Consider the following 25,014-nt stretch of genomic DNA (forward strand, 5'->3'; position numbering starts at 1 on the left):
CACACACACATTCATTCACACACACGCACATGCATGCACCACACATATTCATTCACACACACATTCATTCACACACATGCACATACTACAGACACACACCACACATCATGTACACACACACCACACACATTTGCACGCACTCACCACACACACCCCCCTCTGGGAAGCTGTCCAGGCCCCCCCTCAGCAGGTCCCACCTGAGCCCCCCACGCCTCTGCCCCCTCCACAGCCCCGTGGGCGCCCATGACGGAAACTCAGTGCCCCTTCCTGGATGCACCCTTGTCCTCAGGGCGCCCCGGCCGCTGCCCAGCAACTGCTGAGTCCTGGCCCACCCTCCAGAGCTCCCAGCATCCCCACCCGCACCCCAGCTGGCACTGGTTCTCACCCAGAGAAAGGGCTGGGTCTGCTGCTGGGTCCAGGCCTGCGTGCTCCTCTGGAGAGAAACCACAACCCCGGCAGCTCGGCCCTCCCTGCCAGGAGCACCTGAGGCCTGAACTGCACCCCCAGACACGAGGAAGCTCAGGTCAGGAGGAAAAAAGTCTGTGCAGGTCAGCGAGCATGTTGAACGACCTGCTGTTGCGCAAGGAATTAAGCTGGGTTTACGTGTCCTTAAACCAAAATAAAATTCCTGATGAATCCAAGATTCCATCATTGAAAGACAGAAACAAGCCGAGAAGGTTCTAGAAAAGATCCTGAGCGTCTTTATTTATCGTACTTCTCGTCTTGGAGGATGGAGGGCCCTCCTGAGGAGAACACTAGAAGCCAGGAAGGTGGGGCTGGATAAATCTGGCAACATAAAAATTAAAACTTGTCCATCGACAGAAGAACAGATCAACACAGGGTGGTCCGTCCAGACGATGGAATATTACTCAGCCTTAAAAAGGAAGGAGATTCTGACACCTGCTGCCACGTGGGTGAACCTGGAGGACGCTATTCTGAGGGAAATAAGCCACAAAAGAACAAACACCGTGTGATCCCCCTGGCATGAGGCCCCTGGAGACGTCCAATTCACAGAAAGTAGATGGTAGGGGCCGGGGGCCGGGATTCAGTGTTTAGTGGGACCGGGTTCCTTTGGGAAGACGGAAAGTTCTAGAGATGGACGGTGTGATGGCTGCACAACAATGAGAATGTCCTCAGTGCCCCTGAACTGTGCATTTAAAAATGGCTAAAATGGTAAATTTCAAGTTTTATAGTTTTCACCGCAATGAGAAAAATTACGGAAACAAACCCGAAAACTTAAAACTCCCCCATGACGAGAGAACTTCACAGAGTTTGAAGACCAATGACTGACCCGGAAAACGCACGTCCTGCTCATTCACCGTCAACCGCCTGCTTTTGTTAATTTACGAAAAACTCAAGCAAATCGCTAAGGAAAAAAAAAGAGGGAAAGAATGAGTGAAGGATAAACCAGGCAATTTGCAGAAAAATAAACACAGGAGGCCAGCCAACCTGTGGCCAGCAGCCCACCCTCCTTCGCGCTGACGGCCATTGAACCCTCAGCGGGATCCGCCGTGTCCCCTGCAGGGTCCCCCCAGAGGACCGTGGGGGTCCTTGTTCCAAGATCATTGATTTCACAGCAGGGTCCTCCTGAGCACGGAGCCCGTGTGGCCACACAGGGACAAGCCCGCCGGCCGCCCTGACCTCGACATGTAAGTTCCCCGTGAGACGGCCGGGCGAGCTGGGAGGCCGAGGGGCAGCAGACACGGGGCACGCACGCTGCCCACCAGCCGTGGGAGGGGCCAACTTCCCGACTGTCTTCAACCGTGAGCCGGCTCCTTCGTCCCCAGTGCACAGACGTCTGTGAAAGGGACAAGGCCGGGCTCTGGGGGCCGACACGAGACACCGTGTCCAGGAAGAACACACCGGACACCGTCCACACCACGGCCCTTCTGGTTTCTTCTTTGTACTTTTCGTTATTTAAAAAAACAACGGCTTCCCACTGAGCGTGTGGCCCCAGCCTCAACTCAGCTCACTGGCTTCCCTCGCTCCACCAGCCACACCCCCGCTTCCAGAAGACTTCGGCATCTACCCTCACACCTTCGTCCTTTGCCACTGCTGTTCCCTTCGTTTTCTCATGCTGTTCCCTTCACTTGCCCATGCTGTTCCCTCCATTTGCTCACTCTGTTCCCTCCCTGTGACCCCACAGCATCCAAGAGACGCCCATGGGACGACCCCCTCCTAGGGAAGGACGTCCACTCTCTGGATGCTGGTCCCCATGGCGAGGGAAGGGACGGCTGTGTCCCAGGTTCTGCTGGCTACGCGGGCACGCACAGCACGGCGCTTCAGCCGGGGTCCCCATTCTGCTTTGGGCACCAGCTGTGGGACCTGGGGCAGGCGGCCCACCCTCACCTGGACGGTGGGGTCACTGTGATGCTCGCTCTCACAGGCCGCTGTGAGGTCGGGAGAGACCCGAGCAGGCAGGCGTCCCCCATAGTTAGTGACAGACGCGTGGGAGCCGGGGGCGCGGACTTCGTCTCAGGAAGGGAGGCTGCCCCAGGGAACCGTGCGGCCCTGGGCCACTCACCGGCCTTCTCAGAGCCTCAGTTTCCTCACCTGACAGATGGAAGCAGGTGTACCCACGTCTCTGAGATGCTGGGGGGGCCCCCATGGAGTCCCCTTGCAGGTGGGGACGAGGGTGGGTGACGACAGCCCTACCCCGGGGCCCCCTCCCTCTACCTCGCCTCTTCCCACAGCCCCCCGACCCCCCAGCTGGCAGGCAACTCGCCCATTTTTAGCGACCGCGGCTCAAGAATGGAGCCAAGCCGGACCCAAGGCGCCCAGGGGACCGAAGGCCAATGCATCTCCCTCCTGGGGCCACGTCCCTCGTGGGGGAGCTGCAGGGAGAGCTCAGCACCGGGCACCTTGCCGAGCGTCCTTCCAGGACCCTGGTTCCTGGGGGTTTTCTCCTTCCTGAAGAAACGGCCCCTAAGCAGTATGGCGGCTGGGCCGTGCCACGCCTCCTCTGGGCCCCAGCGTCCCCAGCCCCGAGGTGGGTGCAGGACCCTCAGGATCTCTGACCGCCTGTCCACAGGGGCTTCCCAGGGGACAGAAACAGGTGAACCTGCCGGTGTGGGAACACGGGGACGCGGGCCTGCAGATCCCAGACCACAGCCCGCCAAGTTCTAGAGGTTTGGGAACATTATGGCACCAGAGATCCAGGACCACAGGCCAGACACACTGCAGGCCGCCTGGCGGCCCCCCCCAGGACGAGCCCCAGGTCGGAGTCCCAAATCCCAGATCACACGGCTGCAGCCCTGCCTGTGCTCTGGGATCACACAGGCCCCGCGACCCTTCCCAACGAAGGCTCCATATGGGGAACCGAGACAGCCCCACAGTCCGACCTCCAGAACCACAGGATTTGTTTCAAACTGGAAAATTCCAGGCATGCGGGAAATTATTTTCTTTTATAAAGGTGACTCCTTTCCCCAGAAGGTTAATGAGCCGGGCAGTGCAAGGTAACAGGGAGGCAGGTGGGCCCAGTGCAAGCTCATCCCGGCCGGGGTGCAAAAGCCCAGCTTCTCCCAGTCCTAGCTGGGGGGCCCTGGGCAGCTTGCTCAACCTCTCTGTGCTTCATCTGCCCGATGGCACCACAACAATGCCAGCCTGCGGTGATCTAACAAGACGATGCATACGAGGCTGGAGGTCCAGGGACTGTCTCCGAACACGTCATGTGACGCCACCTCCCCCGTCCCAGACTTCACCCTCCCACTGAATGTGGCTTCTCAGTCCTGCTGGGTTCACGCGGCCCACGGTCTGCTAACCTCGAGGTCTGCTCCGCCCGGAGCAAAACAAAAACCAAATTCTTCGCACGTTCAAGCCATTAAGCATCTCCTCGGATGAGGCCCTGAATTTCCCAAAATGCTAATTTTGTTTTTCAGTGTTGCCTGAAAGCGGGGAGGGGCCGCACGCCCCGAGGCCAGGGCCACGCTGGGGAGGGGGGGCCACCCGCGAGGAGGAGCAGAGACCGTCCCCTTTGGCTGCACGCGCACTTGGCAGAGGGTGACGGCGTGCTTTTCCCATCACCTGGGGACCCGAGCCAATTTGTGGGAAAACAGGCTGCAGGTGGGAGGAAGGGAGCCGGCGACAGATAACAGGAGACGGCCGCCCGGGCCGGCAGTGGGTGCTCCCGCGGGGCCTGTTCTAATCAGAGCCGCAGAGCGCGGGAGCCACCGCCAGGAAGGCCATCCCAGGGGGGAGACGCCCTCGCCCACCCGTCTGGCGGCTCCAGGAACGAGGCCCCGGCCGAGGGCCCCACGCACAGTGCGCTGCCTGGACTACCACACACCCGTGGGGCCTCCCCGTTATCACACCTGTCGGCTCCCAGGGGCACGAGGATGCTCTGTCTCCAGGTGCTCCAGTCGGGGCGAGCAGGGAAGGGACCCGATGGGACCCAAAGGCTGCCACCTCCTTGTCCCAGACCTGAGACGCACCCTCGGGAGGCAGGCTGGGATTCAGGGCACATCTCAGGGCTCTGAGCACCCCGAGGGGCCACCTTGCGAGGCTGTTCGGGTCCCTGACCAGAGGCTGGCCGCCCCCAGCGTCCCCAGGAAGGACACAGGATCCGCCTTTGCTCACAGGAGCTGACACCACGCGAGGAGGCTGCACCCTCGCCTCCCCCGGAATCCCCACGGGGAGTAACTCCACTCGGCAGAGGGGCTGTGAGGGGGCCGGCTCAGGGCAGGACGACACCTGCTCCAGCCCCAGCTCGGACACTTGCTGCCTGGCCTGGAGCAAGGGGCAAGGGCCCCCCCTCTCTGAGCCTGGAAACCCTCTTCTATAGACTGGGGCAGGGGACCAGCTGGCCTCCCAGAGTCCTTCCCACTGTGTCCTGAGGTCCACAGCAGCCTGTCTCCTTACCTCGGGCCCAGGAGGGGCAGAGAATGACACTGTGGAGTGGCCTGGGGACCACAGCAGCCCCTTCCTCACACTAAGCACTGAGGGGCAGTGAGGCCTGGCTGTGGGGTCCATGGGGACATCTGCACCAGCATCAGAGGAGCAAAGCTGCACCCAGGCAGAGGCCCGCTGATTCAGCCCACCCTCCACACAGCCAAGGGGCCAGAAAGATGATGAGGAAGATGACTATGACAGTGATGATGATGATGATGATGATGATGGTGATGGTGGTGATGGTGATGATGATGGTGGTGGTGGTGATGACAATGGTGATGGTGGTGGTGGTGGTGATGATGATGGGGACGTTGATGATGGTGGTGATGATGACGGTGATGATGATGACGGTGGTGGTGATGGTGGTGATGGTGGTGGTAGTGAAGGTGGTGGTGATGATGATGATGGTGGTGGTGGTGACAATGGTGACGGTGATGATGCTGGTGGTGGTGGTGGTGGTGATGGTGGTGATAATCATGGTGGTGATGGTGATGATGGTAATGGTAGTGATGGTGATGATGATGGTGACGGTGATGACGGTGGTGGTGGTGACGACAGCGATGCTGGTGATAGCGATGATATTGATGATGATGGTGATGATGATGATGGTGGTAGTGATGATGATGGTGATGACGGTGATGGTGATGATGATGGTGGTGATGGTGGTGATGATGGTGATGATGATGGTAGTGATGATGATAACGGTGATGGTGGTGATGATGGTGGTGACGATGATGACGGTGATGGTGATGATGATGGTGGTGGTGATGGTGGTGATGGTGGTGGTGGTGATGGTGATGATGGTGACGGTGATGGTGGTGATGGTGATGATGGTGATGGTGATGATATTGATGATGGTGATGATGGTGATGATGGTGATGGTGATGATAGTGATGGTGATGGTGATGGTGATGGTGATGGTGATGGTGGTGATGGTGATGGTGATGGTGATGATATTGATGATGGTGATGATGGTGATGATGGTGATGGTGGTGATGGTGATGGTGGTGGTGGTGATGGTGATGGTGGTGTTGGTGATGGTGATGGTGATGGTGATGATATTGATGATGGTGATGATGGTGATGATGGTGATGGTGATGGTGGTGATGGTGATGGTGATGGTGGTGATGATGGTGATGATGGTGATGGTGATGATGGTGATGGTGATGGTGGTGATGGTGATGGTGATGATATTGATGATGGTGATGATGGTGATGATGGTGATGGTGATGGTGGTGATGGTGATGGTGGTGATGGTGATGGTGATGGTGATGGTGATGATGGTGATGGTGATGGTGATGATATTGATGATGGTGATGATGGTGATGATGGTGATGGTGATGATAGTGATGGTGATGGTGATGGTGATGGTGATGGTGATGGTGGTGATGGTGATGGTGATGATATTGATGATGGTGATGATGGTGATGATGGTGATGGTGATGATAGTGATGGTGATGGTGATGGTGATGGTGATCATGGTGATGGTGATGGTGATGATATTGATGATGGTGATGATGGTGATGATGGTGATGGTGATGGTGGTGATGGTGATGGTGATGATATTGATGATGGTGATGATGGTGATGATGGTGATGGTGATGATAGTGATGGTGATGGTGATGGTGATGGTGATCATGGTGATGGTGATGGTGATGATATTGATGATGGTGATGATGGTGATGGTCATGATGGTGATGATGGTGATGGTGATGGTGGTGGTGGTGATGGTGATGGTGATGGTGATGATATTGATGATATTGATGATGGTGATGATGATGGTGCTGATGGTGGTGAGGAGACACTCATGGACATTATCCCATTCCATCCTCACGGCAACCCCCAAAGTAGGTTTTATTACCATCATTTGGCAGTTGAAGAAACTGGGGCCCAGAGAATGTCACTACACAACTTGTAAATCACGTGACGAACTGTCTCCTCCCACCCGCACACCTGCATGTGCGAGTGTGTCTGTGTGTAAGGCCGCTGCAGCCCAACGCTGTGTTTAGGGTTCTCCTGGAGCGCTCTCTCTCTCTCTCTCTGTCTCTCTCTCTCTCTACCCCCACGACCCACTGAGCCAGAGTCAGCTTCCTGCAGCTCCAGCTTACCCCAGGACCCCGGGCCCCCACGCACCCACGACCAGTCTGGATCACCCACTCTCCGTCTCCCTTCCCTCACAGGTGCCTGTGACCTGTCACCACGGGGTGGTCGGTGGGGAGGAGATGGGCTCTGGAGCCCCAGAGACTGGGTGGGGAGCCTGGCTCTGCTCTGATAAGTGGTGTGGCCTTGGGCAAGGCACACCCTTTTTCATTTACACAGGGGGAAACTGAGGCTCCAGTTTGGGCCCAGAGACAGCCCTCGACGCAGGCCATCTAGAAATGCGCCACCCTGGGAGCGCGAGCACGGAGTCTGGAGGGCCTGTGGCCTTCGCCCGCAGCTGTGCTGCGCGATCTTCTTTTAAAGACATGGACGTAAACACAGTCTTCACCTCCTGCCGTGCTTACGTGTCTGCATTCAAACTAAAAAGACCTTGAAGGGAAGACACCGTTGTAAACCGACAGGACAAAGCCAGCCTGCCCATGACAGCGGGGTCATTCGTCTTAAACCTGGATTGACCAGGGTTGGGGGTCGTTAAGCAGAAATCTGTGCTCGCCCCACAAGCAGATTTAATTGCACATTACTCTGTTTTCTTCTGCCCACGCGGGGAAGCGAGCAAGCAGCAGCCGCTCAAGTCGGGGCGTGCCAGGCGCCCTGCACACTTGGAAAGAATCACGCTGCTCCCGCCAAACCACAGCCGGGCTGAGACAATGCTGCTGGGCCCGGCTCCCGGTAAACTGGAAAAAGCAGAGCGTTCGGGTGCCGCACGGGGGGAGCATCATGGGAAAGGTCAGGAGACAAGGGCTGGCCTGCCCGCTCCCTCTGGACCCCGCTTCCTGAACCATCGGCTTGTTTCTTTAGAGGCCGCGGCCAGAGAAAGGAGCCCCTCGGGCTTTCACGTGGAAAGTGAGTTTTCCTACGTGCAAAACAAAAGACCTGAAACAGACGCACACGCCCCACGGGGAAGCTTGCTTTCCAAGCCAGCCGAGCGAAGAGGAATTTTCAATCCATCATCTGCTTCCTCCGCTCCTCGTCCTCCTGGCCCTCGGATCCAGAAAAGTCCGAGGTGGAGGGAGCCGTGTGGTTCTGGAAACTTCGGACCGAGGGCAGAGGACCCCAGCACAGATGCTTCCTGGACACGCGCAGCTGGGGTGGCCCTGTTCTCACGTCAGCTCGCACTTGGACCAGGCTGGCCCTAAACCGGGGGCTTCACTGAGCCAGCTGGTACTCGGGGACCGGGACGGGGCCACTAAAGGGCGTGAGGAGTTTGGCTTAAACACAGATGCCCCGGAGTGGGCCCCTGGGCTCCACAGAGAACGGGGGCTCGACGAACAGTGGGACCAAAAGAGAAGCTGAGTCTGGCGGTTCCTCAAAAAGCTACACACGGAATTACCATACGACCCAGGACCTGCCCCAAAGACTTAAAACCCCACGTGCACAGCAGCTCTATTCACAATAACCAGGACGGGGACACAACCCAAGTGTCCAGCAACTAATAAACAGATAAATTGTCACAGATCCATACAACGGAATATTACTCACCCTTAAAAAAGGAAGGACATTCTGACTCCTGCTACAACACAGAGGAACCTTGAAAACATTATGCTGAGTGAAACAAGCCGTTCACAAAGGTCTAATACTGTGTGAGTCCCCGTGTATGAAATCTGTACAACAGGCAAATCCACAGAGACAGGAAGCAGATTAGAGGGAACCAGGGGCTGGGGTGGGGGGGATGCAGAGCGACCGCTTCACAGGTTTGGGGTTTCTGTTGAGGGTGATGGAAATTTTTGGAAATAAAGAGTGGTGATGGTCGCACAACACGGTGAATGTGCTCAATGCCGCTGAACGACACGCTGACAAACGGCTCCAGAGGCACCCTGTACGTTCTGTATATTTGCCACAATTGGAACAAAAAAGGGAAAAGGCGGTGGGGCAGGTCTGGGCATTGCATTTCAGGGTTTGCATGTAAACGGGCACCGAGGCGCCGTATTGAGGCAGCACACGACTTCACGAAACCCCATTTCATAGCCCCCTTCCCAGCACAGTCCCCCTGCGGCCAGGCCAGCCCAGGTGACGGTTCTGGCCTCTGCACATCTGTGGACGTGACACGTGGCATCCTGGACGGAGGCAGTGACGGCCGGGCCTCGGTGCACACGGACGCCCCAGCTCCTCCAACAGCCTCGAGGGTCTGCAGAAGTGCACAAAGGGGTGCCTCAGACCCGGGGCTGCCTCTCGCTCGGCTGCGGAGACAGGAAGGAACCGGACAGACAGGGAAGTGTGACGCCAAAGGGGCACCAGAGCCCTCAGAAACGAGAAAACACTTAAGCAAATCCCAGAGCAATTCCGAGAAGTCTGTTTCCCCCTCCTCTCCGGCCCCGACGTGCTCCCTGTCACCCCAGCACCCCCCACGGACCCCACTACCCTGACCAGTGCAGCCCCTGCCAGGTCACGATGCTGCCCGGCCCAGGGCCTTGCCGGCTCCCCACCGTCACCACCTTCTGCGCACCCTGGGGCAGGTCACCCCATCTTACAAAGCACAGGCCTCTCCTGAGGGCCCCCCCGGGACACCACCTCTGAATATTCACGTGTTCACTTGACCGACACCTCCTCCCCGGGAGGCCAGCCGCCCTGGTTTTCTCCTCCCCTCTGTGCCCAGCATCCAGTCAAATAAAATCGATCATGGATTTCTAACGAGAACAAGTGCCCGGGCGGGGCCGGCACAGGGCTGATGCTGACACAGGCCTGTCTCCTGTCACCTCGCCCAGGCCTGGGACCGGATCACCGCTCAGCCCCACCGACCTCGTTGCGGCCGGCGGGGTGCCCGAGCCCAAGCCGCCGTCGGCCGCAAAGCCGTGCTGGAGCCGCCGCACCAGGGACACTTGAGCGAGAAACAGTTCACACCCGGGTGCCTGTCATCGCGCTGCCGTGAGGGACAAGGATGAGCCAGCCACACGGCGAGTTCCAGGCCTGCAGCCGTTTCCAGAAGAGCCGAATGCAGACGGTGCGCCCGCTGGACAGACCAGGAAACCGGGGCCCAGAGAACAAAATTAATCTTCCAAGCAGGGTGGCTGGCTTTTGGGGTGACTGCCCAAATCGTCCCCCAGGAACTGCCTCCCGGGCGAGCGACCTGCCTCCCGGCTACGAACAATGGGACCAGGACCTGTGCACGTACAGATGCTCACGGGGCCTGGTGCCGAAATCCGCCCTGGGCTGTGTGCCCACAGCGTCTGCCTGCCCAGAGCTGGCACCAAAGTGTGAGTCAGGAGGGCCCCCCAGACCCAGGCCCGGTCAGTCACTACCCCTCCCTGAGGACCTGAAAATGGGTGAAGAATGGACGGCGGCCTGTGTGGCCACTGGCCAGGGACAGGGTACCTCCGGCCTCAGGGCCAGGAGAGTCTGTCTGCAGAAAGGGAACCACGGGGTGCCCAGGGACGAGCCAAGGCCCTGGGGCCGACTCCAGACAGCCGGCCATCCACTCTGGAGCCCAGGCACCTTTTCTGTTTTGATCCATGCGAATGCACCACCCACTCAGAGACCGGAATCAAACTGTTACGTTTGAAACTGACGTTTACATTCAGGTTCAAGCAGATAGAAAACTGGAGTCACCTGGTTCTGCCTGGGGACTGAGGACACGGCTGCCAGGTGGACACCTCCGTTCCGAGGTCTTAAAGCCACAGAAGTTTATTTTCTCACAGTTTTGGGGGCCGGAAGTGTAAAAAGATCAGGATCAGCAGGTGGAAACGGGGTGTGGGCTGGGCCACGGCCTCACGGGCTCCTGAGAAGGGTCCTTCCTGCGCCTCCAGCTTCTCTCCCCATGACGAGACCCTAAGTTCTTCCCGTCTGCGAAGCCCCCTCGTGCCACATAAGGTGACACTCCCAGGCTCCAGGGGTTGGGCTGCGGGTATCTTTGGGGGTCTATCACCTCCACCCTCACCAGGGCAGGACACCGCGCGCCCCCGTCGGACCTCTGGGTGGACTTGGCTGAAAAGCATTTTTAATTCCGAGCCTGAACCCTTGTCTCTGAGCAGAAGGGTCCGAGGCAGCGGTCTGCGAAAACACGCGGCCTCACCAGGAATCAGAGAAACGACACCTTCTCTCCTCCAACGTACACCAGAACCAGCACAGCCAGGGCGCTCGGGCGCGGGGAAGCCGAGCGGAGACGGGCGTGTGACCGGGTGTCCTGTGCACGTCGCCCTCGCGGATCCAGCCAGATGCACGCAGAGCGCCCGCCAGGAGCAGGGAGAATGGGGGACGAGGCGAGGCCGCCTGCCCCAGGGAGCGGGCGTCACAGGGTGGCCCAAGACGGGGAACTGGCCACCCCCGCCCGGCCCCATGTGCCTCCATCGCGGATGCAGCCTGGACCATGGGCGCTCCGGCCACCCTGCGCCTCAGAGGAGGCTGCCACAGTGCCAGACTTGGGGACCTCCCGAACCGGCTGCATGCTGTGGGCGAGGGAGGGACTTCCACCTAAACTGAAATCATCCAGACGCCCCTGCAGCCTCCCAGGTGACCGGCCAGCACAACTATCAGAAGCCTTTAAAAATACATGTGCCCAGGGGCTGGCCCCGTGGCCGAGTGGTTAAGTTCGCGCGCTCCGCTGCAGGCGGCCCAGTGTTTCGTTAGTTCGAATCCTGGGCGCGGACATGGCACTGCTCATCAAACCACGCTGAGGCAGCGTCCCACATGCCACAACTAGAAGGACCCACAAAGAAGAATACACAACTATGTACCGGAGGGCTTTGGGGAGAAAAAGCAAAAAATAAAATCTTTAAAAAAAAAAAAAAAAAAAAAACATGTGCCCAGGGGGCGGGCCTGGCGGTGCAGTGGTTAAGTTTGCGTGCTCTGTTTCAGTGGTCCAGGGCTCCCGGGTTTGGATCCTGAGCACAGATCTACACACCATTCATCAAGCCACGCTGTGGTGGTGTCCCACATAAAAGAGACGACAATTGGCACAGATGTTAGCTCAGGGCCAATCTTCCTCACCAAAAAAAAAAAAAAAAAAGTCACACACCCACACCTGTTGAGACTTCACAGTCCACTCTCCCTGGCCCAGCTCTTCTGTTGCCAGGACCCATCCTACGTGGACGCTGCCTTCAATGTTCCCTGAAATGAGGTCACATCACAAAACTAGAAACCTCCAAAGTGACCTTGGTGAGGAGGGGACAGGTGGACAGAATGACTCAGCCCCCACGCCCGAGGGAGCGCTGGGCGACAATCAGACTGATGCTCCCACGGACCTACGGTGCGTGTTTCACGTGTGGTTACGTGTGAGACACACGCTAACACCAGACGGTGGCCTGGAAGGGTCACCCCAGACCACAATCAATGGTCACTGGGGGTGGGGGGGACGGAGAGGGGACACAGACTTCCCTTTTTGGTTTTACACACTTGTGTGTCCTTCAGATTGTGTATAAGGGCTGTTATCAAAGTGTGCTCGGCTGATCTAATGAAGAATTATGGTGTGCCAAAAAAAAAAAAGAGAGAATTTATTTATTTTTTATTTTTTATTTTTTTGAGGAAGATTAGCCCTGAGCTAACATCTGCTGCCAACCTTCCTCTTTCTGCTGAGGAAGACTGGCCCTGAGCTAACATCTGTGCCCATCTTCCTCCACTTTCTATGTGGGACGCCTACCACAGCATGGCGTGCCAAGTGGTGCCATGTCCGCACCCGGGTTCTGAACCGGCGAACCCTGGGCCGCCAAAGCAGAACGTGCAAACTTAACCGCTGCACCACCAGGCTGGCCCCCAAAAGAGGATTTTTTAAACTTTCTCTACCCTTCAATCCACGTCAAAGAATTTATGTTAAAAAAAACAGACAAGGATTCAAAGAAGAAGGTACCGGGATGGTCATGTCATCAAAATGTTGTTCATCCTAAAAAAATGCGAACAGCTATGGTAGGAAACTAATTTGTCACGGCGACTCCAGAGAAACGGACACAACAAACTGCTGAAGAGATTTACTGACAAAGAGAGATGTTCACGACCCCTTAAGCGTGACAAAACCGTGCAGAATGTGATTCCATTTTTGTGACGAGATTGAAATTAGGATACGTGCATGAAACAAACCCTTACGGACTGACCCGAAAGAGTCTCGGTAATTGTCTCCGGAGTCAGCTGACCGGGGACGTTTTTTCGCTTTTTCGTCTGGTCAAAATTTTCCAACTTTTCCAATTATTTACGTGCTCACAGTTCCAAAGCCCCTTCAGAGCTCGGAGCCCCTCTGCAGACGAGGCCCTTCTAGGCCGTCCTGGCGTCGCGTCCCGGCCCAGCCGCCCGTCCTCAAGACCCCGAGCTCCTCGGACGTGCGTCCAGCCCCACCTCCCCAGCAGGCAGTGAGCTCGGAGCAGACAAGGTGGACCCCGGCACGCGGAAGATGCCGGAAAATTAGGCCCGTGGAGACCTGGCAAAGGAGGCGCCCAGGGGTCTTTCCACGACAAGGTTTGGCCGTGGGACCTGCGGATCCTGACGTGTGTTTGAGGGGATCAGCCCGGGCGCCCGCAGCTCTGCACGCCCACGCGTCCCCTCGAGCTGGCCGTCACCGTGACTCACGGCCCTTGACCAGCGAAGCCCCAGGAGGGACTGAGGGCCCCCCGGCCCCGTCCCGGCTCCTACCTTCTCTCGTTGTCGTCCAGGTGAGCAAACAGCACGTTCTTGGAGATGGCCCTGGCCAGCGCTGTCATGGTCTTATAGTCCTTGGGGATGACCTGTGGGGGAAGCCAACCAAAGTCAGGCTCCCGGTGTTCCCGGGGGCGCAGCCCGGGCCTTTCCGGGCCCCCGCTTGACCCTGAGATGTTGCAGCGTGGCTCGAAATCAATCTGTTCGACCTGCCACTTTGTTGCCGGCTGGTGGTAAAGATGGACAACTTGGAACGTGATGTGTATGCCACAATCTTTTAAAATTGAAAAAATAAAAGAAAGAAAGAAAAGACAAGGAATCCAGAACGATCAGAGAGGTGGCCTAAGTTCCGTCTAGAGCTTGGGGTCTTGGTGGACTGGCTCTGGTGGGCTTCCGAGCCTCCTAGAACATGCTGGAAGATTCTGGAAAATCTCCAGTCCCCTGGGTTGTTATGTCTTGTGTTTATATCTTTAGTTCACTGGCTTTTTATTTAAGGTAATAAATACTTGTTTAAAAATTGGGAAACCGCAAAAAAAAAAAAAAAAAAAAAGCTTGGAGCCACCCCCAAGGCTGACCTCCACCCTTGCAGGGGGGGTGGACCCTTGTCAGGCTGGGGAGGGATCCGGACCCTCCAAACTACGGACAACCAGGAGTGAGAAAGGCTTCTCTCACTCGCGGTCAACGCAGGACCTGCCGGGCGGGAGCGCTCAGCGTGTGTCCGAGGGATCAAGCACCGAATGATGAAAACACTCGCCTCTCAGATGCCAGGTTTCTCCCTTAAAATAAGACAGATGGTGGGGAAGCCCATCCGGGCAGTCACACGACCCCCACTTTGCACTCAGCGGCCCAGAAACCTCCACCAGGCGGGGGGGGAGGCGATGTCAGGCCCCCCGCACACCTGCGGATCCCGTCCAACACCTGGGGACCTATTTTATAAAGAGATCCCCGAGGGGCAGGCCTGAAGCCCCCTAAAAAGCCGCTTGGGTTCCAACGGACGTTTTAAAAAATAAGCTTTTCATTTTAGAACAGTTTAGATTTACAGAGAAGTTGCCAAGATGGTGCCTGTACTTGCGGCCAGTTTCCCGGATGGTTAACATGCTATGTACTCCGGCCCGGGGGTCACAACTAGGGAGCCAGCCTTGGAAGCCCACACTCCCCGACGAGTCCTCATCCGTCCCCCAGTGGCCTGCTCTGCCCAGATCCCATCCAGGTCTTGGGCAGCGGCCACCTCCCCTGAACCCCTCTGGGCTGTGACAGTTCTTAAGTTCATCCGTTCTGCTTTGGCGGCCCAGGATTCGCCAGTTCAGATCCCGGGTGCGGACATGGCACCGCTTGACAAGCCATGCTGTGGCAGGCGTCCCACATACAAAGTAGAGGAAGATGGGCACGGATATTAGCTCAGGGCCAGTCTTCCTCAGCAAAAAAAAAAAGAGGAGGATTGGTGGCAGATGTTAGCTCAGGGCTAATCTTCCTCAAAAGAAAAAAAAAACCAGAAGTGAAGGGACCCAGTAGATTTCAAACAACACTTTTTTCCCAGTTTTCATTCTCTAATTATAAAAATATTAAGTACTGAGGAGGGGATGTGGAGCTGTTCACCAGGAGACAGTCTCAGATCTACAAAATGAAGAGTTCTGGAGACGGACAGTGGGCATGGCTGCACAACCATGGGAATGGGCTTAATGTCCCTGAGCGGCAGGCTGGCGATGACTGAGGGGGTGCTAGGCACTGAACTGTCCCCCGAATTCACGTGTTGAAACCCTCCCCCCCAGCACCACCATGTTCAGAAGTGGGGCCCTTGGGAAATGATTAGGGTTCCACAGGTCATGAGGGTGGGGTCCCCAGGACGGGGTTGGTGCCCCGATGAGAGGGACCCCAGGGAGCTCTGTCTCTTTCCTCCCCACGTGAGGACACAGAGAGCGGCGGCCGTCTGCCAGCCGGGACGAGGGTCCCCACCAGGGGGACCCTTGACCTTGCACGTCCAGCCCGCAGACCGTGAGAGAACAAACGTGTTGCTTGAGCCGCCCAGGCTGGGTACGCTGGCTGTCACGGCAGCCGGAGCAACTTATACAGATGGTGAAATTTACGTCACACCCATTTTGCCATAATTTTTTTAAAAAACTTAAGATTGATCAAAAACTGAAAATGCAGAAAGAAAAAAACCTGAGTCTAGCAATGCATAAGAAGGAAATGGCAGGCCCCACACACGAGGGCGGGGTGCAGGGTCCCCTAAGTGCACAAGCCGGAGACGCGGTCCAGACGGAGGCACCTCCTGGGGGTTGGGGGGGCACAGCTGGAGGTCGGAGTAACATGTGGAGGGTCGGGGGCTCCGAGGCGGGGGTCCAGCCTGGACGGGCGGAGCCCCGGAGACGGGCACCATCGGCCAGGGACACGGGCTCCTCGGTGACACCCCAGATCTGAGCGCCACGTCCCTTCCCTGAGCCTGGGGGATCCCGACACGGCCTCGTGGGGGCCCCTCCCGAGGGTCCTCAGACAGACACGTGCTCAGGTGGGGCCAGGACGGCCGGGACACCTCCCACCGCCCCTGTGACCAGAAGGAAGGCGGGGCTCCAGGGCGCGGGTCTGGGGCGGGGTCCAGGGGTGGGGGGGCCCGGGGCGGGGTCCGAGGTGAGGCCTGGGACTGGGTCCGGGGTGGGGGTCCCGGGGCGGGGTCCAGGGGTGGGGGGTCCCGGGGTGGGGTCCGAGGTGAGGCCTGGGACTGGGTCCGGGGTGGGGGTCCCGGGGCGGGGTCCGAGGTGAGGCCTGGGGCTGGGTCAGGGGTGGGGGTCCCAGGGCGGGGTCCGAGGTGAGGCCTGGGACCGGGTCCGGGGTGGGGGTCCCGGGGCGGGGTCCGAGGTGAGGCCTGGGGCTAGGTCCGGGGTGGGGGTCCCGGGGCGGGGTCCGAGGTGAGGCCTGGGACTGGGTCCGGGGTGGGGGTCCCGGGGCGGGGTCCGAGGTGAGGCCTGGGACGGGGTCCGGGCTGGGGGTCCCGGGGCGGGGTCCAGGGGTGGGGGGGCCCGGGGCGGGGTCCGAGGTGAGGCCTGGGACTGGGTCCGGGGTGGGGGTCCCGGGGCGGGGTCCGAGGTGAGGCCTGGGGCTGGGTCAGGGGTGGGGGTCCCAGGGCGGGGTCCGAGGTGAGGCCTGGGACCGGGTCCGGGGTGGGGGTCCCGGGGCGGGGTCCGAGGTGAGGCCTGGGGCTAGGTCCGGGGTGGGGGTCCCGGGGCGGGGTCCGAGGTGAGGCCTGGGACTGGGTCCGGGGTGGGGGTCCCGGGGCGGGGTCCGAGGTGAGGCCTGGGACGGGGTCCGGGCTGGGGGTCCCGGGGCGGGGTCCAGGGGTGGGGGGGCCCGGGGCGGGGTCCGAGGTGAGGCCTGGGACTGGGTCCGGGGTGGGGGTCCCGGGGCGGGGTCCAGGGGTGGGGGGCCCGGGGCGGGGTCCGAGGTGAGGCCTGGGACGGGGTTCGGGCTGGGGGTCCCGGGGCGGGGTCCGAGGTGAGGCCTGGGACGGGGTCCGGGCTGGGGGTCCCAGGGCGGGGTCCGAGGTGAGGCCTGGGGCGGGGATCGGGGCGAGGGGTCCAGGGCGGGGTCCGCGGTGAGGCCTGGGACGGGGTCCGGGGCGGGGGTCCCGGGGCGGGGTCCGAGGCGAGGCCTGGGACGGGGTCCGGGGTGGGGGTCCCGGGGCGGGGTCCGAGGTGAGGCCTGGGACGGGGTCCGGGGTGGGGGTCCCAGGGCGGGGTCCGAGGTGAGGCCTGGGACGGGGTCCGGGCTGGGGGTCCCAGGGCGGGGTCCGAGGTGAGGCCTGGGGCGGGGATCGGGGCGAGGGGTCCAGGGCGGGGTCCGCGGTGAGGCCTGGGACGGGGTCCGGGGCGGGGGTCCCGGGGCGGGGTCCGAGGCGAGGCCTGGGACGGGGTCCGGGGTGGGGGTCCCGGGGCGGGGTCCGAGGTGAGGCCTGGGACGGGGTCCGGGGTGGGGGTCCCGGGGCGGGGTCCGAGGTGAGGCTTGGGGCGGGGGTCCCGGGTGAGGGGTCCGGGGCGCGGTCCGGGCGGGCCCACCTTGCGCACGTAGGACACGGCGTCCTCCTCCGTGTACACCTCGGCGCTCACGCCCCCGCGGCGGCGGCGGGACTTCACCACGGGGTTCGGGGGGCTCGGCGAGACCTCCTCATCGTGCGAGTCGGACTGCGAGGCCGCCTTCTGCTGGGCCAGAATCTGTCTGTTTTCTTCCTGCGGGAGACGCGGGACACGAGGTGAGAGCCCGCGCTGTCCCGGCGCAGGGGCGCGACCCCTCCCCTCCCGGGCTCCCCTGGGAGGCCCCGTCCAGGCCGGGTGGGCAGCCTCGCCCCCTGCCTGCAGCCCCCGCGCACTCGGCCCCTTCCCCCTGGACTCCAAGGGCTTCCAGCCCACCCCCCAGCGGACAGCTCTGCGGGCCACAGGGCCCTGGCCCCGGGGGCTCCTGGTCATTCACGATCCAGGGGACCTTTCCTGGTTCCCCACCCCAGAAGTCGGCCCCGCAGGTCCGAGGCCCCAGGGTCCGAGGCCGGCACCGGCCACTGGCCCTCGAGGGCAGGAGGGGCCTTTGTCCTGCTCAGCCCGGTCCCCGGATGGTAGACGTCAGGAAAAGGCCGGTGGGTGCATCAAAGGGACACAAACTTCTCTTTTCTTCCCTCTCTCCATTATCGAATTGCTTTTTCAGATGGTGTATCCGTGCAGAGGGCACAGAATTCAAAAAGTGCAAAGGGCCCCCCCCCCCCCCCCCCCGTGAACAACAGGTCCCCACTCCCCCGGCCCCAGGAGCAATCTCATGACCCCCCGGGTCGCTGCAGGGGAGGCACGGGGCGGAGCAGGGGCACCTGGCAAACGGACCCTCGTCTGTGTCCCCACACGCCCAGGGCGAGGCCTCTGCCCCATCATTTGCCAAGGGCCACCTCCCCCAGGACACCGCCCGGCAATCTCCTTAGCCAACCCGGGGCAAGAAGCTGTCATTCGATGTTACCCACGAGTCACCCAGCAAAAACAGCAAGTCAGGAAACTGAGTCCTGTCCCTGACCCAGTGCTGACCTTGCCTTCCGGGGTGCTGCCCTACCTCAGGAAGCACCCCTTCCCCTCTACCTCTTATTCCAAGCTTTCCGGGTATCCCGTGAACCCCGAGGGAACAAGGATGCTGTCCTAATTCATACTACAGTGTAAATGACTCCTGGAGGCAATTCTTCCCTGCAGAAGGTTTGTACTCTCTAAAGAAGAGATTTTAAAAGGCCCCAGACGGGACTCTGCCATTCTCATGGGGAGTGGGGCATCTTCCACAGAGAACCCACAGGAAAAAGAAAATCCAGACGCCATCGCCCCCCCAAAACCAATATACATAGTTCCATGTACTCATTCTGCAAGTACTGGCTGCCTGTCACATCCTGGGAAACATGGCTGATGTTTTGCTTTTCCTTCATAAAAATATATATCTTACCTTTAAAAAAAAAAAAGGGAAAATATAAAGCAAATCAAAGGTTCAACGCGATGTGTGTTGACTTTGTGAGACTTTAATGATCGGATGTGTCCTGGGGGGCGGGTGGGGGCTGGTCAGAGGCCACCTGCCTGGAGCTGGGACCTGCAGAAGGTGCCCCACCTGCCAGCACTGCCTGCACCCTCCAGGGAGCTGAGGACCACTGTTCACAGCTCTTCACCTGCTCTAATGCTTCTGTACACACACACAGACATGTACACACACACACACACACGGACCCGGCTCCCTAGGTGATACGAAACGAAAAGTTCTGGAAACAGAGGGGCAGCAGAATTTTGGAGAGGACCTAACGGACAGATGTGCGAAGATCTATCTCTTACAAATGGGGATCGAAGACCACAGCTAACAGTTAACGGAACTGTAAATTAGGGAGTTAGCACATTATTTAAAATCTAGAATTTCAGAAGGGAAACAACAAAGGTATTAGAAACAGGGGTGGCACCGTGTCGGCCGTGTGCAATATCTGACGGCCTCCAACCCAGCAAAACACACATCCTCCTGTCGGCAGCTGAGGCCACAGCCCTCTGAGCTCATCGCCCTCCAGACACACCGGCTCTTTGCTGTTTCATGGACACTGCACGCGCCTCCCTGTGCTCTTGCTGTTCCCTCTGCCAGAACACTGTTCCCAGTGTCCCGACACTTGCTCCCTTGACTTCCTCTGGTCTCTGTCAAACGTCACCTTCTGGGTGCAGGGACCTTTCCCCACGTCGCCAGCACCCCAGCTCCTCCTCCGCGTCATCGCTCTCCTCAGCACGTGCACTCTGTACCCTACACGTTTTGCTTGTTTATCTTGATTATCGTCTGTTCCCCTCCCTACGACAGAAGCCGCATTCACTGCGAAGTCTCCGGTCATTAGCCAGGCGCCAACTTACAGTAAACACTCAACAGACACTTTTTTTTTTGAGGAAGATTAGCCCTGAGCTAACATCTGCTGCCAATCCTTCTCTTTTTTTTTTGCTGAGGAAGACTGGCCCTGAGCTAACATCCATGCCCACCTTCCTCCACTTTATATGTGGGACGCCAACCACAGCATGGCTTGATAAGCAGTGCCATGTCCACACCCGGGATCTGAACTGGCGAACCCCAGGCCACCAAAGCACAACGTGTGAACTTAACCACTGCACCACCAGGCCGGCTCCGAGAAAGCATTTTAAAAGCTCGGAGGACTGAGGATGGGGGTAGAATTTCTTCATCTCCCGTCTCGGTGCCAGAAATTTCGTACAACACAAATAAATTGGAAGGAACCATCGTGTCGTAATAAAAATAAAGCATTTGTTTCCCGCCGTGTAGACACCACTACCACCCAAACCGCCCTAAACAAACAACGGATCCCAGACGTGACACCCTCTGCGCACCGCACGCCCGGGAAGACACAGGCTCCTCGGGAAAGGACCTGGTATCAAGCCCCCCAAAGTCAGGACGCCCAAGAACGGAAACTAAGGCCACGTCCAAAAGACTTGTATCCAGGCCACGATGCCCCCGAGCACGGCCCCCACGGGGCCCCGTCTCCGTCCGTCCTCACCCGGCACGTCAGCCCGGCCACGGCGAGCTTCCCTCAGGCTGGACGTGGGAGACGCTCCTCCTCAGGACGCCATCGGCTCTGCTCCAAACCCAACCCGGGGGTCCTCGGCGGCCCCGTCCGGAATCGGTGAACAACAATGGGTTTCAGCAGTGAAACCATCGTGCACGTGGGGCAAAACCCAGCCAGGGGAGGCAGGCCAGGAACCGCCTCACGACAGACACTCTCGTCCTAGAAAATGATCCGGGCCCTAGTCCCCCCATCGCCCGTCGGGGTGCCATCGAAAACCCAGCGTTTCCCGGGACCAGATCGCTCCGGGACTCCCTTCCAAGCCGACACCCCACCAATCTGCCGATCCCGGGACAAAGGGCCGGCTGGTCGCCCCTGAGAACGGCCCCACCGTGTCCGTGGATCCCGCGGCATCCCGCAATCCCGTCTCAGACTGCCAGGAGAGAGGGATGGACGACGCCACGCTGGAAACGGGTTACCATATGTTTACACGTTGGTTTTCAATAATACAGGTGTAAATGATCAGTGGGGTCTTTTTTTTTTTTTTTTTTTTTGAGGAAGATTAGCCCTGAGCTAACTGCTGCCCATCCTCCTCTTTTTGCTGAGGAAGACTGGCCCTGAGCTCACATCCGTGCCCATCTTCCTCTACTTTATATGTGGGACGCCTGACACAGCATGGCTTGCCAAGTAGTGCCATGTCCACACCCGGGATCCAAACCAGCGAACCCCGGGCCACTGAAGCTGAATGTGCACACTTAACCACTGTGCCACCGGGCCGGCCCCATGTCACTTTCTGTTTGTTGGCTGGTTGGTTCTCCTAACACAGTCGGCATGAGCTGGGTTTTGGACACAGTGACTCTGAGGCAACAGTAAGACCAGACTTGGGAGTGACCCTCAGAGAACCAGAGTCGTAGGTCCATCTGGACGCCCAGCTCCAACGGGTCCCACCGAGCCGTCCCCTCAGAGACAGGTGTGGCAACCTGCAGCCAGAGGAGGTCTCTGAAGGGGAGAACAGAAAGAGGGACGCAGGGTCTCCTTCGGCCTACTGCCCATCCCCCAATTGGTGCCCCTGGAGAACTCCTATGTATGCTTCAACGCCCCTTTCAATGACCCCTCCAGCAAGAAGCCTTCCTATCACCTCCCCCTTCCTCCATCCAGCTCCAGAGCTTTTTGATCTTACCTGCTGGAGTTAGCATCACATTGCTTCAAAAGGATGAGCTGCCAGAACCCATCACCCATTCAAGTGTGACCCTCGCCCATCACTGGACACGGTGCCACAGGCACTGGTTGGAAATAATGAATGAACGAATGAATGAACGAATGAACCACTGTACTCAGGACAGGGGTTCGAGCCCCACGTCCTCATGTTATAGAAACCATCGTGACCACACACCGCCACCCCACTGCTCCCGGCTACAGGGTGACAGAGCTCAGGGCTGAAGTCGCAGTGGCCGGAGGGCAGCGAGACGGTGGGGCAGACCCTGCACGCCTCCGCCAACTAGAGAGGAAGCCCCAGACAGTCAGTCACGTGTCAGCGATGCCCTCGTCAGAGCCATGGCACGGGGGCGGCATGGGAATCACCTCCTGACAATGACCGGAGGCTGGGGGGGTGTCGGAGAGGGTTCCGAGGGCGATCAGCAGGATGAGAAGACATTTTCCACGCGTGAGTCAGCAACAGAGGGAACTGTGACCAAATAAGGCCGCTGCGTCGGGGGGCCGCCCTCAGCGGGGCTCCCGACGAGGCCGTGACGGGGCACAGACGCGGGGACATCTGGGGGCGCGTACGGCCTGAAGATCCGTGCACGTCAGCGGCTGGCGTCACACACGAGAGCCTGGCGCAGGGTCCCAGGGCAGCGGTGAGGCCCCCGGCGTCTCCCGTGCAGCCGCCAGAAACCGCTTTCCTTCGAGGCGACCGCGGTCTGGGCCTCCTTTCCTCGGGCCACGGGGCATCGCCTGTCCTGGCACGGGGGTGACGTCCCGTTTTTGGCAGCAAAGGGCCCACTCGGGCAGGATACAGGTGGTTCAATGCACAAAGGCCCCTTCAGGAGGCGTCGAGAGGAAACGGGGGCCGGGACGGGGGTGCGGCCGGGCGACCTCTCCCGGGCTCTGCCCCCCGACGATGCCAGACCGTTATTTCTGGATGACATCCCTTCCGTCCCCTCCTCTGGGGATTCCAGGAAGCCCTCTGATTTTTCGGACCCCCCGCCCCCCCACCACTTCCTGTCTCTTGTTTTCAGGCCGATGAGCTGGCTGCAGGATGGCTCGGGGCACGGGGTCAGCGCAGGCTTTCCAGGCCGGAGGAATCTTCGCAACAGTGTGGGAACCGAGTTTCCAGAAAGCCCGGGGCCAGGATCTGCCCCTGAAACCCGTCACACGGCTCCAGGGACTGTCCCCGTGCTGCCCCCAGGGCCGCGCGCCCCCCGGGCCGGAGCTGACGGTCATCATCCTCTTGGGACCGCGTTTTTCCGACACGAGGGCGGGAGACGCAGACTTCCAGCCTGAGGACAGAAAATACCCGGGGGGATGGGGTGGGGGGGGGGATCTGGGGAGATTTTCTGGAAGTGAGTTGACCCTCCCTTGCTCAGCTCCCACGCCCCGTCTGCTGGGTGAGGACAGGCCCGCCCTGTCCCTCTTAAGGGGATTTCTAAGGCGCAGTTAGTCAGTCACGCCGGCCCGGATCTTGGCACGGGCGTCCCACGCCCCAGAGGAAGAGAGGCCACTCCCCCGGCGCGGCATCCGGACCCGAGCGGCCGACCCCTCCGCGCTGGGCAGTCTTGTGTGGCCTGCGTGCGTCTCTGGTCCAGGAGGAGGTTTCTGCACAACCCGAGGATGGCTCCTCACACTCTGGGAGGCCCACGGTGGAGCCGTGGCGCTTGAGGACCTGGGGTCTCCAGGGGAAGGGTCGGCGGTCATCAGTCCCAGGGCCAGGAGCCACAAGCCCTCCTCTGGGGCTGTAGAATCTCAGAATGGAAGGTGGGCCTGGGGTGAGTCATCCCCATCTACAAGGTGGGGAAACTGAGGCCCAGAGAAGGTAACAGATTTGTCCGGGGGCACACAAGCACTCAGCAGCAGGGTGAGGAGAGAAACACAGAGCTTCAATCATTTATTGAGCACCGTTTGTATGCCAGGCCTCATACACAGGACACAACGGGGGAAAAAAAGCATGGTTCTGGCATAAAGGAGATTTCGATCCAACAAGAAAGACGGGTAAAGGTCTTGACAAGACAATGGGGTGGGCGCCACTAAAGGACTGGGAACAAGGGGCTGTGCCAGCAAAGGGAGGCTCCTAGACCTTCCCTGGGAAGCAGTCAAGGAGGGCTCCCTGGAGGAGGCAACTTCTGAGCTGACCCTGATGAGAAGAGATGAACCAGGCGACACCCACATGGGCAGGTGTGAGCTCACCCCTGGCCACCTCCCTGAGCACCGGCTCAGAAAAGCACCCCTTCCTTAACCCCCACCTCCCCGGCCTGTGGGAAATCGCAGCGCGTGTGGTCTCTTCTCCACGGGGCCGGCCTTCCCCGAGGTCCATCCATTTCATCTCTGCAGAGCGCCAGCCTCTGACTGTCTCGTCTGCTACTGTTTCTTCCATCCTGTTTCATTAACTTCTGCTTTCGTCTTTATTTTTTTCCCTCGTTGGTATTTCTTCTTGCCTCATCCCCCTATTCTGACGAATCAGGCTGCACCCTGTGGTGGGCTGACGTCCATCCAGAACCTCAGAGTGTGGCCTTATTTGGGAACAGGATCTTTGCAGACGTCATCAAGTTAAGACGAGGTCACCCCGGATGAGGGTGACCCTAATCCAGCCCCGGGGGCCTTATAAGAAGAGGGAAGTTTAGACATAGACTCGCAGGGAGAAGGAGGCGGGGTTTGGGGTGATGTGTCTACAAGCCCAGGAGCGCCGGCAGCCCCCAGAAGCCGGAGAGGCCCGGAGCAGACCCTCCGCCAGAGGCCCCAGCAGGAACCACGCGGCCGAAGCCTGCATCCCGGGCTCTGGGCTCCGTCTCTGCGAGGCAATCAATTTCTGCTGTTTTAAACCACTCGGTTTGCGATCCTTCGCTCTGGCACCCTGGGAACCAAGACAGCTCATCAATTTCTAACTTTATCTTCTAATGAAGCTATAAATTTCCCTCTAAGCACCAATTTTGCTGCGTCCCACAACTTTTGATACGTAATGCTTTCACTGTCACTCAATTCTAAATATTTCATAGTTTTCTACTATGACAATCTTCTTTGATAAATTATGCAAGAGCTCCTTATTGGCTTTCAAATGTATGAGGAGGCTGGCTCCCTTTTTTTTTTTCTTTTTTTCTTTTTTTTTTTTGAGGAAGACTAGCCCTGAGCTAACATCTGCTGCCAATCCTCCTTTTTTTGCTGAGGAA

General features: G+C 59.1%; 1 protein-coding gene across 6 annotated transcripts in view; it reads right to left on the reverse strand.

The window, feature by feature from the left end:
• PRKAR1B (protein kinase cAMP-dependent type I regulatory subunit beta) overlaps positions 1-25,014 on the reverse strand; it is a 119,310-nt gene that overhangs the window by 66,311 nt on the left and 27,985 nt on the right. For all 6 annotated transcript variants that reach the window (XR_011424430.1, XM_070231297.1, XM_023655051.2 and 3 more), the window contains 2 exons: positions 17,646-17,816; positions 13,597-13,688 (listed from right to left, as the gene is read on the reverse strand). Coding sequence is in view for 5 of the 6 variants with exons in the window: in XM_070231297.1 (XP_070087398.1) it covers positions 13,597-13,688; positions 17,646-17,816 (263 nt within the window). In the remaining variant the exon portion in view is untranslated. The remainder of the gene's footprint in view (positions 1-13,596; positions 13,689-17,645; positions 17,817-25,014) is intronic.

Source organism: Equus caballus, chromosome 13, assembly GCF_041296265.1.
Source record: "Equus caballus isolate H_3958 breed thoroughbred chromosome 13, TB-T2T, whole genome shotgun sequence".
In the NCBI taxonomy this organism is placed as follows: Eukaryota; Metazoa; Chordata; class Mammalia; order Perissodactyla; family Equidae; genus Equus; species Equus caballus.